The sequence below is a fragment of the Penicillium chrysogenum genome (assembly GCF_028827035.1).
Source record: "Penicillium chrysogenum strain IBT 35668 chromosome Unknown utg000005l_segment0_segment0, whole genome shotgun sequence".
NCBI lineage: Eukaryota > Fungi > Ascomycota > Eurotiomycetes > Eurotiales > Aspergillaceae > Penicillium > Penicillium chrysogenum.
The window spans coordinates 7,791,275-7,810,292 of NW_026622753.1; the positions used below are offsets into that span (position 1 = coordinate 7,791,275).

At 49.0% G+C, this 19,018-nt stretch overlaps 7 protein-coding genes across 7 annotated transcripts; 6 read left to right on the plus strand and 1 right to left on the minus strand.

Moving 5' to 3' along the window:
- Positions 1 to 712: 712 nt before the first annotated feature.
- N7489_011320 (flavin-containing monooxygenase) lies at positions 713 to 2,822 on the plus strand (the record flags this gene model as incomplete). The annotated part of the gene is made up of 7 exons (XM_056717069.1): positions 713 to 774; positions 830 to 946; positions 1,013 to 1,449; positions 1,506 to 1,592; positions 1,669 to 2,169; positions 2,227 to 2,433; positions 2,488 to 2,822. 7 exons carry the CDS (start codon positions 713 to 715, stop codon positions 2,820 to 2,822), a joined length of 1,746 nt encoding a protein of 581 aa, XP_056564691.1.
- Positions 2,823 to 3,448: 626 nt separating this feature from the next.
- N7489_011321 (aldo/keto reductase) lies at positions 3,449 to 4,701 on the plus strand (the record flags this gene model as incomplete). Its single annotated transcript, XM_056717070.1, has 4 exons — positions 3,449 to 3,477; positions 3,533 to 3,683; positions 3,743 to 4,099; positions 4,195 to 4,701. The coding sequence occupies 4 exons, from the start codon at positions 3,449 to 3,451 to the stop codon at positions 4,699 to 4,701; spliced, it is 1,044 nt and encodes a 347-aa protein (XP_056564692.1).
- Positions 4,702 to 5,285: 584 nt separating this feature from the next.
- Positions 5,286 to 7,058, minus strand: N7489_011322 (uncharacterized protein; the record flags this gene model as incomplete). Its single annotated transcript, XM_056717071.1, has 1 exon — positions 5,286 to 7,058. The coding sequence occupies one exon, from the start codon at positions 7,056 to 7,058 to the stop codon at positions 5,286 to 5,288; it is 1,773 nt and encodes a 590-aa protein (XP_056564693.1).
- A 1,443-nt stretch (positions 7,059 to 8,501) lies between these two features.
- Positions 8,502 to 9,967, plus strand: N7489_011323 (uncharacterized protein; the record flags this gene model as incomplete). Its single annotated transcript, XM_056717072.1, has 3 exons — positions 8,502 to 8,847; positions 8,904 to 9,522; positions 9,580 to 9,967. 3 exons carry the CDS (start codon positions 8,502 to 8,504, stop codon positions 9,965 to 9,967), a joined length of 1,353 nt encoding a protein of 450 aa, XP_056564694.1.
- An 839-nt stretch (positions 9,968 to 10,806) lies between these two features.
- Positions 10,807 to 16,821, plus strand: N7489_011324 (proteasome activator BLM10; the record flags this gene model as incomplete). The annotated part of the gene is made up of 4 exons (XM_056717073.1): positions 10,807 to 11,237; positions 11,297 to 11,936; positions 11,992 to 16,695; positions 16,759 to 16,821. 4 exons carry the CDS (start codon positions 10,807 to 10,809, stop codon positions 16,819 to 16,821), a joined length of 5,838 nt encoding a protein of 1,945 aa, XP_056564695.1.
- A 671-nt stretch (positions 16,822 to 17,492) lies between these two features.
- On the plus strand, positions 17,493 to 17,741 carry N7489_011325 (uncharacterized protein; the record flags this gene model as incomplete). Its single annotated transcript, XM_056717074.1, has 1 exon — positions 17,493 to 17,741. One exon carries the CDS (start codon positions 17,493 to 17,495, stop codon positions 17,739 to 17,741), a length of 249 nt encoding a protein of 82 aa, XP_056564696.1.
- Positions 17,742 to 18,211: 470 nt separating this feature from the next.
- Positions 18,212 to 18,973, plus strand: N7489_011326 (uncharacterized protein; the record flags this gene model as incomplete). The annotated part of the gene is made up of 3 exons (XM_056717075.1): positions 18,212 to 18,496; positions 18,549 to 18,714; positions 18,786 to 18,973. 3 exons carry the CDS (start codon positions 18,212 to 18,214, stop codon positions 18,971 to 18,973), a joined length of 639 nt encoding a protein of 212 aa, XP_056564697.1.
- Positions 18,974 to 19,018: the final 45 nt, after the last annotated feature.

Consider the following 19,018-nt stretch of genomic DNA (forward strand, 5'->3'; position numbering starts at 1 on the left):
TTGGGTACTGAGTATGAGGGTAGAGAGAGATAGAGAGATAAAGAGAAGAAAGTGCTGAATGGCAGATATGACTAGAGAGACGGTAAGAGATCAACCTGTCGAAACAGCTACGGGAATGAAATGAAATATATTGAGGTAATCTTCCATTCCGTGCTTCTGACTGCTATTTAACCATCTTCGTTGCCTAGCTGTCCTCTCTTAGTATGTCATATCATTAGGAATATAGAGCAGCCCTTTAAAGAAGGAGTTACTAAAAGAAGAAAGAGAGTGAGTATGGATAGTATAATCACTGTCAATAAAAGCAGAGATAGGACTACGGCGTATAATAAAAACAGGAGAGATTATGAGCCCTGTGTAGTCTTGCTCCATCGCCATCTCCAAGACCTAACTTGGAAACTGCTGATTGTGTTTCCCGAAGTATTATGTTGAGACCTCTCTACCAACAGAGAAACGGAAGTATTTCCGTAGTCTTCCCGTGTCTCATCATGGAGTTTGAAACGTCCTGAAAACATTGAGTAGACCATGTAGACTGATCCATGTAAACAAAGAAACGTGTACATCGTCTCTGTTGTCCTTTCGTTGAGAACGCACGTGTTGTGTAGAAGACGAGACAAGACCAGACACGCGATATATGACCTGTCTCCCCAGTTCTTTTCAGCCCTGGAAATCTTCTTCTTTTCTTTTCCTGCAACTTTCTCTCACATTACCTGCAATGGATCTCATCCCAAGTGCCTTTGTGGCACGCCCGTTGAAGATTGTGGTTATCGGTGCTGGGTACGTGCACATGTACTGAACTTGAGTGATACTCTCTCTTATCAGATTGCTTCAGTATTTCGGGGATCCAATTTGCACATGATGCGACCACTTCGTTATCAGGTGTCGATCTCGAAATATACGACAGAAATCCTTCCTTGGGGGGTACATGGTATGAGAATCGGTATCCCGGGTATGTACGACTGTATTCCCGTGAGACTCATTATCAGATGGGTAAGTAGTTTGCTAATGTTGATAGATGCACATGCGATGTACCTTCCCACACCTACCAGTTCAATTGGGCACCTAACCCCTCATGGTCATCGCTTTATCCTCCAGCCCCCGAGATTCACAAATACCTGGAGGATGTAGTCGATAGGCACAATCTCCGCCGCTTTATGACCTTCAACACCCAATGCATCCTAGCAGAATGGAATGAAGTCTCCTCAAAATGGAAAATTGTGCTCCGCGATGTGGTTACCAGCGAAGAAAGGAGCATATTTGCTGATGTCTTTGTCTACGCTGTTGGACGGTTGAACAACTACAAGTCCCCCAAGATTGCAGGCCAAAAGACCTTCCGAGGAGTCCAAGTACATACTGCAAACTGGCCAGCTGATATGACCGTCAAGGACAAGCGGGTGATTGTAATTGGGAATGGTGCAAGCGCCATTCAGTGCGTGGCAGCTTTGCAGCCAGGTGAGTTGCAAAGCCACACCGAAGACATACCACGCTGACTAGGCGGGGCTCTCAAGTTGCTTCGCAAATAATCAACATTGCGCGAGGTCCAACATGGATCCTCCCACATGTATCGGCTGAGGATGGTACCGTTCAGCGCGAATGTGAGTGGCTGCCCTTACTGCAAAAAAGAAAAAGAAAAGAAAAGGGTTTGCGACAGAAGCGCTGATCTGTATCTAGACTCAACCGAACAGAAACAAGCTCTACAGACATGCCCTATGCGCTATTACAACTTCTGCATCTCACTAGAGCAGAGACTAGCCGCAAGTTTCACGGGACTGTGGAGAGGAACAAAGTCTCAAGTCAATTTCACATCATTGGCACATTCATTCATGAAGTCCAAGATTTCAAGCCCTGATCTCTTAGATGCCCTCGTACCAGAATTTGAAGCTGGCTGTCGTCGCTTCACGCCCGGCGGCCATTATCTGGATGCGTTGCAGAAGCCTAATGCTGCGTACGTGCATGACTCAATCAAGAGGCTGACCGAGCATAGCCTCATCACTGAATCTGGAGGGGAATACGAGTGTGACATATTGGTATATGCCACCGGCTTCGAGCCATACCAGCCACGGTTCCCAGTCACTGGCCGCGCTGGACGATCACTGAGTGAAGAGTGGGATCGCGAAGGACCCTGCGAGAGTTATATGGCTGCAATGGTCGCCGAGTTCCCTAACCTTTTCGGTAAGCACCTGAACATTCTTTTTTGAGGTTATGGTGTCTAACCGGTATATCTTGCAGTCTTCAACCCGCCAATCTGCCCTGTGAATGGGTCCGCCATCCCCGGCATCCAGCGAGCAAGCGACTACATGATTCGAGTCTTATCTCGACTGCAGACAGACAGACTGCGGTCCGTATCTGTGACACAGTGTGCTCAACGCGCATTCAACCAATGGGTCCAGTCAAGAATGCCTCACATGGTCTGGTCAGGACCATGCAAATCATGGTGTAAGCATCCTACCACTCCTAGATTTACACATTGACTCATGCTCTGTGGTACAGACAAGAACGACAATGGAAAGGTGATTGTTCCCTGGCCCGGCACTGTCCTCCACTACTATGCGGCAACCGAAATTGTCCGCTGGGAAGACTTCGACCTAGTCTACGAGAATCCCGATGAGAAATATGCAAGTTTCGGCAATGGTGTGACAATCGATGGATTTGTGCCCAATCGTTTCCCCTGGGTTCATCCTCCCACTGATATCGAGAAACCGGAAATGAATGCGGAGCCAGCTTCTCTGCTCCTAGCGCCAAGCAACATGCTGTATCGAGTGACAAGCCAATTCTTGCAGTTGTTGGGCACATGGCCGTATTCTGGTGAGCCAGTCAAGAGTTGAGGAATGTTACTATTCGTAGCTAGCTTCCAAGATTGTGAGAATCCAATTCATATGTATGTTTTCGTGTTAAGCGATCTAAGGTGTATAAAAGGTACCTACTATAACGGTATTGACACCAGTTCAACAACTACTAGTAATACCAAACGCGATCGTGCTACATTTCTGGAATATTAGATGATTACGGAGTACATAGATGTAATATAACATAAATGCATATGTTGTATACAGTATCAGATCTCAACATCCGATGTTCCGGACCGATCAGCATGGAGGTGGATATGCCGGTAATTCATCGGCTACATCAGCCCCACGCTTGTGGTTTTCGGCAGATTCACCTGGATTATTAATGAGCTCTGCTGGACTCTTCTGACTCATTTCAAGCTTTGGTCTACATGAATCTCAATAACTCCGCATCTTCTTTCCCTTGTTCCACTGAATATCGCCAGTTAATTTGTGCTGACACACTTGGTGAGTCCCCCTTGGAGTGCACCAGGGCTTATCTTGGGAATGTTGACGTCATATTCATTCAATGTGAATCAACGAGATCGATACATGAATTATTTATATTTTCTATAACTAACGCTGTATTCACTAGAGCTCACATAAATAAACCAGAAAATTTCACAATGGCCGATAATAAGATGGAATATGTCCGGTACAGAACCCTCGAACACATCCCACGCGAATAAGACGCTGATACCAAATAACAGCCTTGGAAACTCAGGTCTAAAGATCTCCAAGATCATTCTTGGAACAATGGGCTATGGCAGCAAGGAATGGCAAGACTGGGTCCTAGACGAGGAAGACTCCCTGCCCCTGATTGAACATGCCTACAAGCAGGGTATCAACACCTGGGACACGGTAAATTGAAGACATGCATTCTCAATACCACCGAATAAGATACTAATATTTACCGCAAGGCGGACGTCTACTCCCACGGTAAATCCGAAGAAATCGTCGGAAAAGCCCTGAAGAAGTACAACATCCCCCGCAACCGCGTGGTAATCCTAACGAAGTGTTTCTTCGGCGTCGACGACGAGGGCAAGTTCCCACCCATCGCCGCATGCGCTACAAACGACGGCCCCTTCGTCAACCGCACCGGCTTGTCGCGCAAGCACATCTTCGACGCCGTCGACGCCAGCGTCGAACGTCTGGGTACATACATCGATGTGCTGCAGCTGCACCGCTTGGACCGGGATACCCCGCGCGAGGAGATCATGAAGGCGCTGAACGACGTCGTTGAGAGCGGGAAGGTCCGGTATATCGGTGCTAGCTCGGTATGTGCATGGCTGCTAGTCCTACTTTCCTATTCTGTCGTCTTTTTTTCTTTCCTTCCCTCCTACCATCCACGATCTCACTAACCCACAACCAGATGGCGGCCTGGGAATTCCAATGCCTGCAAAACATCGCCGAGCGCAACGGCTGGCACAAATTCATCTGCATGCAGAACTTCCACAACCTTCTCTTCCGTGAAGAAGAGCGCGAGATGATCCCCTACTGCCAAGACGCTGGAGTCGGCATTATCCCGTGGTCACCGATTGCTCGTGGCGCTCTGGCGCGCCCCTGGGGCTCGCGCGGGACGGTGCGTGAGAATAGCGACGGTGCGCTGAAGATGTTTGTCCGTAGTCGCGAGTCGGAGGCTGATAAGGCTATCATTGACCGGGTTGAGGAACTCGCTAGTAAGAAGGGTGTGAGCATGGCTCAGATTGCTATCGCTTGGTCTTTGACGCACCCTGGTGAGAACCCGATTCTTGGACTTCACAGCGTTAAGAGGATCGATGAGGCTGTTGATGCTATCAAGGTTCAGCTGTCTCCTGAGGAGATTAAGTATTTAGAGGAGCCGTATATTCCTAAGGCTGTTACTGCTCTTGAGCGGTAAGGATTTGAGATGGGTTGCCTACGTACATATGCAGCTTTATAAAGGCCGTGAATACCATGAATACCATGGGAATTGAACTTTAAATGGAGATCCATATTGCTCTTATATTCATTCCTTAATGAGATAAGCGAGATATTTGAACCTATACTTGGGAGACTTGATAAAATGAAAATTTTGTGGAATTGACTGCCAGTGGTGGGGTATTTATTCATATGTAGCGTGATGGATAGATGGATAGATGGATAGCAATGTACACGAGTGAGATACAAGCATGCACATTGAGTTTGAGCCCCCAGGACATGAAGATAAAGATATGGCGAGAAAGAGTAGGTATGAAAAGAGAAGTGTGGAAGAACGCGCAAATGCAAAGGATGCAGGATGCTAGTTGGAATGAAACGGAGAGGAGAGTAGAAGAAAAGGGAAACCGGCCAAGGATTCGTACCTGACGAATCGTACTGCAACGTATAAACGCCCAACTTATGCCAGATGCGATGAGACTCGAACGTGGTGCTGTGATGATGCCTATGTGTGGACTAGCCACAAACATGATGCAGGAATATACATGGTGATGGAGAATTGAAAGGTCAATGAGTATCGTGTTTTCGGTGAAAAATGCCAAAGAAAGTACTGAGACGGCGGCGTACTTTGCCCTTGTTGGAAGTTGAGTCGACAGTCTCGGGGGCTGGAGCATCAGGTTTCTTCTTGTGGGTGCTGCCATGCTGTTTGATGCGGGAATTTGAGGCAGGGTCTCGACCTGCTACCGTATTTGATCCAACATTTTCTGTTTCTGGCTGGGCTTTTGCAGGAGACTTCGCTTTAGGATGACCAGCTCGATATGAATCTTCCACCTCAGCGGATTGTTGGTGAGGAGAAGGAGGACGAGAGACAACGATGTCTCGGCCGTTTTCGCCCAAGGCAGTGAACATGCTGTGTCGGTTCAGGCGAGTGCTAAGCCCAGAAGCGGATCGTCGTTTCGCTCGATCCATGAATGCAGCACCAGTGGAGTTGGAGCGTTTGGACAAACTAGTGGATTTGGTTCCATCCACGGTGGCTGGGGTGGTGGAACGGCGGATATTGGAAACCGACAAGCAGCGTTTGCCGTCTTCATCATTATCCGGGAAAGAGTCGGTTTCATTCTTGGCGGTCGTCGGAGATGTAAACTTCACGGAAGTCGGAGACATACTCGACTTTGTACCGGATGAAGAGGCCGCATCGCCGTAGCGGAAGTTGTCTGACCATCCCTCACGGAAGGCGACCCAGACGCCGGTGATGACAATCAAAGTTCGCAGTCCATCATCAAGAGTGACCGAGCCTCCATCGAGGGGGGTGTCTGCATCCGAGGCATCACTCACAACCGACATTCCTGAGCTTGGAGTCGTGGGACCGGTGCCGGACCGAACAGCCACGGAGTATTCATCGTTGACTTCTAACTGATTTCGAGTCATGGACGCGAGAACGGGATGTCGGCGAGTGGTAGGATCGATGACGCTGAAAGTGAAGCGTTTGCCGTCCTCGCGCGATTGTGTCCCTGGCGTAGTCATCCGGCGATTCCTCCCACCACGCAAAGCCCACCGCATGATCTGCACACCGCTCTCTGTCTGGGCGACAAACTCATAAGACCCGCTTGGGAGAGGCGAAGCCTCCCAGACAGGCCCGAAATTCAGACATATCTCCGCTTTTCCTTTCAGTCGAGCATCTTCTTGATACTTTTGACAGATTGTGGCAACCACCTCGCGATGATCTTCGTCCTCATCCTCCGAGCTGACACGTTTTTCAGGAATGCTGCCCACCGTCCGGTCGTATTGTTCGCTCAACACCACGATCAGGTCATACGGACCCAATCCGTTTCTGGTCCGATAGATGGCCGGGAACTTGCGGGCTATTAATGGCAGGTAAGACGTCGATGGCAGGACATCCACAACCGGTAGCGGCCGAGGGGCTTGTGACACCTGTTGTAGCTGCAGGAGGAGCTTAGGACGAAACCTCAACCGCTTGTGGCGAGCATGAGCGGCGGGATGCGCGAATTGATATGACGTTTTGGGTCGAGATTTCCGACCTGTGGCTGACCGGGAAACTCGGGGCCTGGCGACAACAGCAGACGATTCATTGGAGGCTTCACCGGAACTCGAGGCCGACTCAATCGGACTCATCACCATAGCGGATACAAGCCCCGGACAATCAGTAGAACCATCAGGAAGCCTGGGGGGACTGCAGAAGGAGTTCAACAATGGCAGAGCAGACAGTAAGAAGGTAGGCGAGTAGGTAGCACACGTAGAAGGCTGAGTGTCTGGTTGGTTACTAGGTTCATTTGCGTGGGCTGCTGCGGCATCCGCTGTAAGGCCAAGATTCAACAGCATTCTTGAGCCCTAGCGGAGCCACATTGGTGTTGAAGAGCCAAAACTTTGTGGGAAACTTTGTGGAATTTCACCCCCGATGTACTAGTCATGAATAGCCCGTATTCAAATGCGTCAGCTGGGGGGGAGGGGGCTCAGCCCGGAGCTATGTGTGGGAAAGGTTTAATCACTGCAGAAAGAACAAAATGGCCATGCAAGTCAAGATTGTAACCTGCAATATGTGGTAAGAAAGAAATAGATGCAAGGGGTAAAAAGGCAAAGGGTTAAAGAGTGGAAGGGATAAAACTGCAAGAGCAATAAAGGATCTTAATATAAATGGGGCGGTCAGCCTTATAGAGCTATGTAAATTAAAAAATAAAAATTGAAAATTGCAAAATTGAAAAAGACCAAATAGTAATCATCAAGTCATAGTGGAACTGATTTAGTTGCACAAATTGATAAAATTGTGTATTTTTTAAATTGTCTAATTTGTCTAATGCGCTTAATATGCTTATTCTGTTGAATAATATAATATTAATAAAGCCCTGGAGTATCTTAATGCATCCATGGATGGTTTAATGCAAAGTTCGGCTTATGCTTGTCAGCGGGATCGGTGATTATACGGGCTCCGACACATCCGGATCCCGCGGCGATCATTCATCGTCCTTTTTGTATTCCGAAGGCCGCTATGGAGTACAGATGTTAGTCCATTAAACTCTCCGGGACTTCAATTGGTCTGGTTCCAATATAGTATTAGTATATATAAATCCCTCAGGTTATCCAAATGAAAAATATGAAAAATTCAAAATTCTGAACGTGACAACAGTCCCACCATGCCTAGAATATGGATACTCTTACACTAGTATATGGGCTTATGAGGTAACAAAACCTCGGGCAATCTGCCCATGCTCCAATAAGATGGGGCTTGCCAAGAAGGTATAATATCCCTGTCCGATCTTAGACAGAGCTCACTTGACCAAAGTCTTGGGAATACATAGGTATGTTGTAATGGAAATCCTTGGCAAATTATAAATTATTATACGATATATGGAGTACTTAGTAACGTAAGGTTTGTTCCTGGAATTTGTTGATTTTCTCTTTTACTGTGGAATCTCCCTTACAATTGCCACTCTAATACAAGTATGTACCTAGTTAGGTAGTTAGTAGGTAGCTTCATAGTAGACCTTCAGAAGCCAATTTCCAGGGTTTAATATTTCCAAGATCGACGGCCGGGGGAATGATCGGATGACTAATTATGCGGACTTATGCGAACCTTCCAAGGTTTTCAGGTTTCACCTCCTGGGAAAGTTACGTTACCTCGGCAGACCGGCAGACCAAAAAGCGCGAGGTAATCATCCCGACATCTAGACCCGATTCCGTTAGGTGTCCGCATTGGGAAAATTGCTGAGGGTTATTCAAGTCCACCTTCTTTCCAAGGTCAGTGGCTGAAGTCACTGGAAACTTGTCATGGCTTCAGTTCAACCCACCACAAGGCCACCGCCATTGTTTGCCAAACTATTGCGGTTAGACAACCCAATTCGAAGCTTGACACTGGCTTTTTGGTCATGGAAGGTCTTGTTGTATATCGTCGTCGCCGCCTGTCCAGGATCGGGCTATGATACCTCCACCTCCCTGATCTCATATGCTGCCGACCCATCAACAGTTGCCCAATCTGAGTCTCTCTCGGGGCCCCTTAAATTTGCCAGATGGGACAGTATCTACTACCTGGATATTGCCGAAAAGGGATATCTGTTTGAGCAAGAATGGGCCTTTGGCTGGGGCTACACTAAGCTTCTATCTATATTTGTTTCCGGTACATAATTCCCTTTGTTATTCTATCCATACCACACAGACTAATAATATGAATAGGTATTCGTCTCTCTGGTGGAGATGCTGGACCCGCCAGCACTGCAATGGTGGGAGTGGTTCTCTCCCACGTTGCCCATTATTTGTCTGTATTGGCGCTTTATCGTCTGTCGGCCAATATCTTTGGCCACGCGACTGCCACCCAACATCTCATTTGCTTCCTATCTGCAGCTCTTCATATCATTTCACCAGCAGGTGCTTTCCTATCCGCGCCCTATGGAGAGTCGATAGTCTCTTTTTTGAACATTACTGGATTCTACCTCTATTCATCCTCTCTCATCGCCGAGCGCAATGGGGCAACACGCCTGCGAGATATTCGGATTCTTACATCCGCGGTACTGTTCGCGGCCGCCACCATGGCCCGCAGTAATGGAATTCTCAGCGGGTTCCTATTTGCCTATGATGCGGCAGTTTTGGCTTGGAAGATCCTGACTAAAGGTCCTACATTGCACACCACTGTTCGTCTTGCAGTGGTCATTGTTGGTGGCTGTATTGTGGGGTCTGGGATAGTCATCCCTCAAATCCTGGCCTATCGTATGTACTGCATGTCTGAGGGCGATCTTCGGCCATGGTGCGAGTGGACTTTGCCTAGCATCTACGGCTGGGTCCAAAATCATTACTGGTAAGCAGTAAATTCACATCCGAATACCACTGTCCTCGCTCTTACTGACTGCAATAGGGACGTTGGATTCTTGCGATACTGGACCGTTTCCAATATACCTCTTTTCTTGTTGGCAGCGCCCATGTTGGCCATTCTATGCCGATCCAGCCTGTGGGCATTACAAAGTCCCTCTTCCTCCTCAACAAGCCCGGGGTCAATGCTCGCTCGGCTGGCGGTTCCCCAGGGTCTGCTGGCCGTCATGGCATTCACCAGCTACCATGTTCAGATCATCAACCGCATCTCATCGGGGTATCCCTTGTGGTACTGGTATCTGGTTACCAGTGCTGTAGATCTCAGGTCAAGCTCACCCAAGCAAAGCCGGACTCTTGTGGCCGCTGTCTATAGCATGGTGGCCTATGCGTTGATCCAGGGTGTCCTTTTCGGTTCTTTCCTGCCTCCAGCATGAAGGAGAATTACGAGTAGCGATGACCCGGCTCAATATTGGATTGAGTCATCTGCTTTGTACATTGATATGTGATTTAAGTTATAAGACATGACCTAGACTGCTGTGAATGGCCAGAAATGCAGCCATCCCGAATTGTTGGTTGGGCGATATGCTTGCGTAAGGTGGCTGTCTGCCTAAATTGGGGTAAAAGGCGCAGTCGCCCACTAACTGAACTACTGAACTATTATAAATTAGACAAGAAGAGAGAGAGAGAGAGAGAGAGAGAGAGAGAGAGAGAGAGTAACTTGCAAACCTTTCTCAAAGGACTATCAAAAGCAAAAGTGAAACCACTGTACCAACAGCATTTTACATCTTTAGTGTGCATCTCTCCACGCGGGTCACTCTGCAGGGCCAAGCTTAGGTCGTTACGTATAATTATGTCATCACAACCTCGTCTCTCTCCCCTTTGACCTCTTGACCTTCAACAACTAGGCATTTCAAGAAGAAAAGAAGAAACGGAGGCTGTAATCCTGAGCTGCTCAATTATCACAACGAATACGAGCCCGTCATATTCCCCCCTCGCCTGCCGAGAAAAAAAAGTACCCCATGCGAACACAGCCGTGTGAAATATAATCTCCGGTTCCAAATCCCGCGCTTTTTGGAGTGGGAGCTTCGGAGTTTCATTGAAAGTACGATTTCCTTCCAAACTTGTTCTCTGCTTGATACTGCGCGGAAAATAAGTTATCCTCGTGGAACATCGGCGTTGCTGACGTATTGCTGCCAGAGCTCACCCGACGGCAAAGGCTACTCCTCCCTCACCTCATCTCCACCTTGTGTCGACCATTACCTCCCATCCGACGATGGAAGCCTCCGGCCCTAAGGCGATCCTCACATCCGACAATTTTCATCATGCACAAGATCTCTCCCGGGCAACCTCGCCCGGTGGTGAGCCAGTCGCTGTGAATAGCGAAGGCGAACCGATAGCCCGTGTGCGGCCCCGTACCTATCCATACTTCAAATATCTCCCATACCAGCTTGAGGATGAGACTGAGCGGAATCAAAATCTGCGAGAGATCTTGAATCAGCTCTATATTGCAGTGGAGGCCGGCGACTTCAACCCCGGAGCCGTGCACTGGACACGCGAGCTACGTGGATGGCTATCGCTCAAGTTCGACCCGACCCGGGCGCAGCGCATCAGCCTTGTAAAATTGTATTTTGAGCTTGCACTTGCTCCTGGGATTGACCCGTCGGTCGCCGAGCGATTTTCGAGCATGTTCATGCTTCTCACCAAGTGAGTTGGGTTATCAGTGTTGGTTGCGGGAGTAGGGTGGCTGCTAACCCATGATTTAGGCGCAAGCATTATCTAAAACCAGTCAAAGACCTCGTCTTAGATTGGAGGCCTTTATACAAGGAGCTCAAGGCTTTCGTCCTCCCCACCGAGTCCGGCCTTGTTCACTCGACCAACCTGAAGCGGAATGTCAAGACCTTGACCAAGCTTTGTGCGTTCGCTCAATTGTACATTGACCCGTGTGAACTTCCCGCTATGCTTGAAGAGTTCTTGCCTCATTATACCACATCATTCTCAGAAGGTGCCTTCGTTGTCGCCGGGCTCATTAATTTGCTACTTCCGACTTCCCCGGCTCCTGAATCGCGAGCCGATCTCCTACCGCAGAGCCACCTGCCTACCCATTTCCATTTGTGGTCATTGGTCGGTCGGTCAAAAACATTTGACACAACATATCTGGATTATTTCTCCCGATTGGCCCGAGATTCTCTGCCAGCCGCTCACATTCCATTCTCCGAGCATGGTATCTTCACAAAGGACCAGTCTGCTCTCATTTTCACAGCGGTACTGAGGTTGCTGGAAATCCCAGTCGGGCAATCCACTTCCCCGTACAGTGCCCTGGTGGATATCTCGTCTGGTCTAGGTATTATGCTTGACCGCGATGGGCGGAAGCACCCGGTTGCTCATCACATTGCCCGGTGGATTGTGATGTCGCTCTCCCCCTGCTTGTGTGGATGCCGAAGTTTCAATTCTCTCACAGCTGGAAGGTCTTATCCAAGCTGTTGAAACGTTCTTCCATCCTTCAAACTCAGGCCATTGGACCAAGACCCTGTCACAGCTGGTTTATTACCTGACTGATTTCTTCGTCATGCGTTGGAATCGCGAACAAACCGGTGAGATGGACGTCCCCCCTGAGCGACGATTGAATGAGCCTCTGAAGCGGCGGTTCGTCTTGTGCATCCGTGATGTAATCTTCATGGGCATATATGCTAAGAGCAGCACTGCGATGACCTTCTCCCTGTCAACCTTGCAAGGCCTGGCCTACTTGGAACCGCATCTCATCCTACCCGGGGCTTTGCAGAGAATCTACCCTTCACTGCAAGGTCTGGTCGAGGTGCACCGGACTGCATCCTCGCTTCGGGCTATGACATCGCTGTCTCGTGTCATTTCGCGCACCAAGGGTTATCGCTGTCATATGACGACTTTGTTGGGTCTGACGCTGCCCGGAATTGACGCGAATGATCTTGAAAAATCGCTCCATGCTCTTTCATTCATCCAATCGGCCTGTTACAATATTCCGATGGTCGACTTGACCAAAGGGCGAGATGACATCAACTGCAACATGCTCGCCATGCAATGGATCTCAGGTGAAATGGAAAGGATGGAAGAGCAGGGTTCCGAGGTACAGCTGGGTTATGATACAGAGTTGGATGATGAGACCGAGGAATTGATCTTGCGCTCTTCGACATGTGGTTTCGGAGACTTCACGATAGCTTTCCTTGGCCGTGTGTTCACACTCTTGGAAAATCTGCCGGACGTCTCCAGGGTTCGAAACGGTTCACCCGAAGAGAATATCGTAAATACTCTTCCTGCTACGTTCATGCCTTTGCTAGCTTCCTTGTCCCCGGAGTATTACGATATCGCTTTGGGGAAGATTGTGGATTTCGTGTCCAACCATGTCATTCATCAGGCTCGTGATGCAATGGCTTTCATTTGCAACGCCCTATGCAAAGTTAACCCCGAGAAGGCCCTCAAGCGTTTCATCCCTGTCTTGACTTCAGCTATCCGAACGGAGATTGAAGATAATGGTGCTGGATCAACCCGAACCACAGGAACCGATGTTTTGCCTCGTGATCGAGCTCTGGTCTGGAATGTCAGTATGCTGAGCATGTGTGTGGTGCATGTCGGCAGCGCCGTCATTGGTCACCGCCAGGAACTGTTTGACATTGCAGTCTACATGCAACAGAACTGCCGTGGCATTCCTACAGTTCATATTTCCAACTTTATCCACCACCTTTTGCTCAACCTGACTGGGACATACACTAATGATTTCTCACTCTACGAACCTTCTGTCAAAGCGAACGGTATCGAGCCGAAGCTCTGGAGTTACAAGGCGGATGTGAATAATCTCAACATCAATTGGCATGTGCCGACCCGTCAGGAAATTGAGTTTGCCGTCGACGTCTTCAAAATCCAGACAGAGACGGCTTTGAAGTCGCTATCTGCGCTGACTCATGAAACATCAACTGTCAAACGTGATGGAAGCGGCAAGGACTGGTCAGATGAGGTTACTAGGAACCTCGTGCTCCTGCGGCTCGTGTTGTCTGGAGTTTCTGTTCTCTTTGATCCCAAAGCCGCATCGACCACATCACAAGGACCCTCAAATGGCACCTCCGAGGATGTCGATATGAAGGATGATTCGGGCGTTTCGAATAGTGTTGATGAAGATGCCGATACTGTCCTGGACAGCTCTGATGATGCTATAATCAGACAGGCTTTTACCTACCCCACTGGGTATGCCCTCAAGGAGGGAGACCCGCTATACACTACCGTCCATGAACTCCGTGAGCGAACTGGCTGGGTCCTGCATGATGTACACCGGTTCTTGAGCGATAAGCAAGAGGATGATGTCCCTTGCTTTGGGGCTTTATATTCTGCCTTTAGGTCGTGGTTTGTTGATGTGGGCATTGAAAGGTCCGCTCATGTACTCGACCGAGTGACTCGTCTCTTGGCCGCGGACATTCATCCGTATAAGATGAGTGGTATCCGAAAAGATTACCCTAGAGCCCTGCTTGTTCGCAGGGCCAACGTCTACCATCTCCAACGCCTACGGCACAACGCTTCTCCCCGTCCTCGGTCTAAGCTTGATGAAATTCTTCTTCTTGATATTGCCGAATCCTGTGTCTCGCTCTACACGGAAACGCGCCGTAATGCTCAAAACGCAGGCGAATCGGCACTCAAGGCGGTCTATGGCGGTAGGCTACTCGTTATCCCCCCTCTACTCACGGCTTTGCAAAGGGGTGTCAAGGAAAATGATCATGCACGCATCAAGGGAGCGCTCTACTCGCTGCTTCTGAGCAGTGTAGCCAAAACCGTCGGGCGGCACTGGAAGTATGCGCCTGCCGTGATCAGAACCTTTATAGATGCCAGCGCCGTTGATAAGCCTTCCGTCCAGAAAATTTGCTCCACCGCAGTCTTCCAGGTCATGGATTACGGCCGCGCAATGGAGCGAATGGCTATCCTAGATCAAGAAATTGTGGAGGCAATTGCTCCTACTGAAGATGTCACTGACCAGATAGAGAAAAAGCGCGCAGTGGTCAACAGCAAGCGCGTTGCTATCGAGCAAAAGAAAGCCGACCTGGCCGAAGAGCTGGTCAACCTGGCGCGAGTATCCCATTGGAAGATTGCCAGTCGTGCTGCGACCATCGTCATCACTATGGGTCTCCGCTTTGACTACATCGCCAGCGACAACATGATTGAACTGATGACACTCGGGTCTATTGACGACCACCCTGGCTTGCGAGGCATGTACTCCCAGGCTCTCATCGCGCTGTTCACCATGATCGATGTGCGGGCCATCTGCACTCACGAATACAAGAACTACATTCTTGGTCATCAGCGATTCCCGTCAAAGATCAAGGTTGCAACCAAACCCTATGATAAAGAATACACCCAAGAATACCTTTCTAGCTTTGCGAAGCCTGAGGCGGAGTACTATGTTGATCACGACTTCCCTGGCTGGCTCGTGTGGGGCAAGACTATGCCAGCTTACAAGTCCAATGTAGCACGGGACATCGAGTATGACGATGTTGAATGGAAGGTTCGCACCAAGATGGGCAAGTTGTTCACTCGCCAGTGGTTCTCCAAGTTCTTCATGTACTTGAAGCAAGAGCCTCGGGACCCATCTGCTGACAAGTTCCGCATGTCCTGTGCCATGATGCTTCTCTACGCATTCGAGCTCATGATCCGGGATGGGCTTACAGCCGTTACTTTTGAGGAAATCCAAGAAGAGATCAAGGAAGTCTTTGAAGATGGCAGTGATAAACACCAACATCGTGCCACGGCTGAAATTCTCGGAGCTTTGATCTCCTCTGTGACAGATACAGGCGTGGAGAAGCGGACCATGGTCTGGGAGTATGCATTCCCTATTGTACGAAAGATCTTCACCGACGGCCTCACTCCGGAGAACTCTGGCTACTGGACAACATTCCTTCACATGATCCTTCAATGCCGTGATCCCCGCCGCGCTTGGCCGTTGGTCGATTGGCTATCCAGCTTCCGTCTGGACATGTCGACCAACGCAGCGTTCAAGGAAAGTTCCAAGATCAACCTCCTGCATCAATGTATCATTGATTCTGGTTGGCATTATCAGCTTGAGAAACCCATTGTGGAAGATTTCCTCGCACATTTGGACCACCCATACAAGGGCGTCCGCGAAGCAATGGGTCAGACTCTTGCAACTATTTATCGCACGAGGTACCATGAGTCCTACCCTGATGTTCAGCATCTTCTCGAGGCCCAGAAATCGTCCTCTTCTGTTGGCGCATATCCGTATCCGCCTTCCGAAGAATTTACAAAGGTGATTCATGGAATTTTCAGTCGAATCGAGGAATGGCGAAAGGCCAGGACTCCTGGCCAACAGACACCCACATCCTACACCTCGGGTAGCAAGACTGTTCTCCTTTGGCTGGACTCGACTTTGTCTTCTCACGAGTGTACCCAGCTTGTCTCATTCTTCCCTGATGTCTTCACCGCACAGCTCCTGCACATGATGGATGTGAAGGAGGACCCGGAGCTTCAGTCCCTCGCATACCACGTCTTCCGTCACCTCCCCAACATCCCCTACCCAGCCGAGAGAAACTCCGAATTCATCCAATCTCTCATCCGCATCGGACAGACATCCCCATCATGGCACCAGCGCCTGCGGATCATGATCAACATCCAAATCATCTACTTCCGCCGCCTGTTCCTGCTCGACCCCGCAGACCGCGACAAGCTCTTCGAGTGTATCGCCTCCATGCTAGAAGACCCCCAGCACGAAGTCCGCGCTGGCGCCTCGGCCACGCTATCCGGTATGGTCCGATGCTCGCCTGTCTTCCTGCGGGAAAAGATGGTCAGCCGCTTCCATGAACGCTTCACGAAGGTTCTGATCGACAACCCTCTCCCTAAGAAACCGAAGAACTTCCGTTCAGGAATTGCCTCCTCTGCTGTCTCATCCGGCGCTGGAACCCCCACTCCCGAGCACAACCGCTTGATTATTGTTCGCCACGGTGCTGTGCTAGGTCTTGGCGCTCTGATCCAGGCCTTCCCTTACAACAGTCCTCCTCCTCAATGGATGCCCGAGGCATTGACTTCGCTCAGTATCCGCGCTGCTAATGATCCTGGCATCGTTGGTTCGAGCGTGAAGTCGATTATCAGCGAGTTCAAGAAGACTAGACAAGATACTTGGCACATTGATGCAAAGGTTCGTGCATGCGTTACTCCTCGATCCTCTTTCGAAGCAAATGGCTAACGATTATTACCACAGGCTTTCACACCGGATCAGCTAGAAGATTTATCGGGTGTTCTATGGAAGAGCTACTTTGCGTAGATGGAACTAGGTATTAGCACTTGGCACTCTTCGGTTTCATTGAAGTGGCGGGGGGTATCTCATTGGTTCTCTGATTAGACGACTCCTAATAAAATAACAATGTGATTAATGGCCGTTCGTATATATTCCTCGGTCTCCCTAAAGCATGAGCTCTTCTGATAGCTTCTCTTTTGAGTCCGTTTCTTTGGCATTCTATTTATTAGTCTATCTCTATCCTCTACAGGATTATGGATTCTAGTGGCCTTTCGCTTTTAGAAGGAAACCGAAAAATGCTGCATAATATCGGGTTCTAACCAGAGAGCCAAGCTTGGAACCTCATGATGGATACATTTAACCAACGCTCTCTTCCAACCTTGGAAGGTTATCTTACCATCCCCCACCGTGACGAGATCGCCAAATGTCCGTTTATCGACCTCGCCACTATATTTATGTTTTGCTCACTTTCGAAGTTAATCCCTATCCATTTGCAATCAACTAGCTATCTGAAATCCTCCGTTCGGGACCACACATGTCCAGGGGCACAATCACCTGACTTGGTGATATTCTACATCACCCCTGGCGTCTCCTACCAAAACATCTGTGAGACGCTCAAGTCTACGCATATTCAGATTTATTCCGCTATCTCTTCCATTTACAAATTGCCGCGACAAAGTTGTTCTACTTCCCTTAGCATGTTCTTGTCCCTTCTGCGATCTTTGCCCCAGCTCGGACGGAGATGGAAACCCCTTGATTTCTCCAACCCGAACTTTGTTCGAATACCCGAATGGCAAAAGACCGAAGAGGAGACTCTCCCAGACTATACCCCCTCGCAGTATTATCCAACTCGGATAGGAGAAGTCATCAAAGAGCGATATCAAGTCATCGGCAAATTGGGATTTGGATCTACATCAACTGCGTGGCTTGCGCGAGACATGAAGTGAGGTCCCTCATGATCTTTGAGGATGGCTAATTGGAGATACTCATACACTTTATCATAGTGAACGACGTTATGTTATGCTCAAAATATTCGTCCAGGCTGCATCCATGGGCCAGCATGTGGATAACGAGGTTAATATATACAGACGTATGGAGCAATTCCCAACCGCCCATCCTGGTCGCAACGTTATAAGAACGTTACTTGATACATTCTACATCGACGGGCCTCAAGACAAGCATCGATGTCTTGTGCACCCCCGTTATGGGAGAGTGTTTTGGCTTTCTTACGCCGCAACCCAGTAGAGCGGCTACCATCGCCAGTCATCGCAGTCGTCCTTCATCGCCTCTTTTTAGCTTTGGATTATCTTCATACAGAGTGTCAGATCGCACACACTGGTTGGTAGTCCATGTCTCGCCTACTTCTTTTTGATTCGCTTATTATTTTTTCAAATCAGATATCAAGGCCGATAATATCATGTTCGGCATCAGGGATGATTCAGTCTTTACTGACTTCGAGGAGTCTGAACTTCAACACCCTGTGCCGAGGAAGGAGTTAGATAAAGACGGGAGAATAGTCTACACCTCACAGGAACTCAAAATTCCCAAGCGAGTCGGTGCCCCAGTCCTTTGCGATTTTGGCTCGGCCATGCTCGGTCAATATCACTCGGTATTTGTTCAACCCATGATCTATCGAGCACCGGAAGTGATCCTGGGGATTCCCTGGACATATAGTGCAGATATATGGAATGTGGGATGCATGGTAAGATAAACGGCAGGATTGTGTTTCGAATTTGCTAACAGTTGAGTTCTAGATTTGGGACTTGTACGAGGGCGGTTCCTTGTTCACGGGTTTAGACCCCGAATCTGAGAGGTATCGGAGTCGAGCACATCTTGCCGAGATGATCAATCTCCTTGGTCCTCCGCCTCCTAGCCTTCTTACTCAAGGGGAGCTTAGAGACAGATTCTTTTCAAGCGAAGGCAAGCAAGTTTCTTATTTTTGCAATATCGAGTAATCCTGGCATCTGAGTCAACTAACCCGATGACTTTAGGTGATTTTCTCGCTCCTGATTTATTGACCGATCAGATTCCGCTTGAGGGAAGGGAAACTACCCTCGAGGGGAGTGTGGAGAGAGAGGCTTTCTTGCGTTTTATGCGCAAAATGCTGCAGTGGGAACCTGGCAATCGTAGCTCCGCTAAGGAGCTGGCGGAGGATGAATGGATCCACAGCCATATGTAAATTTGCATCAGGGAATAAAATACATACTGCATGCTGCGACAAACA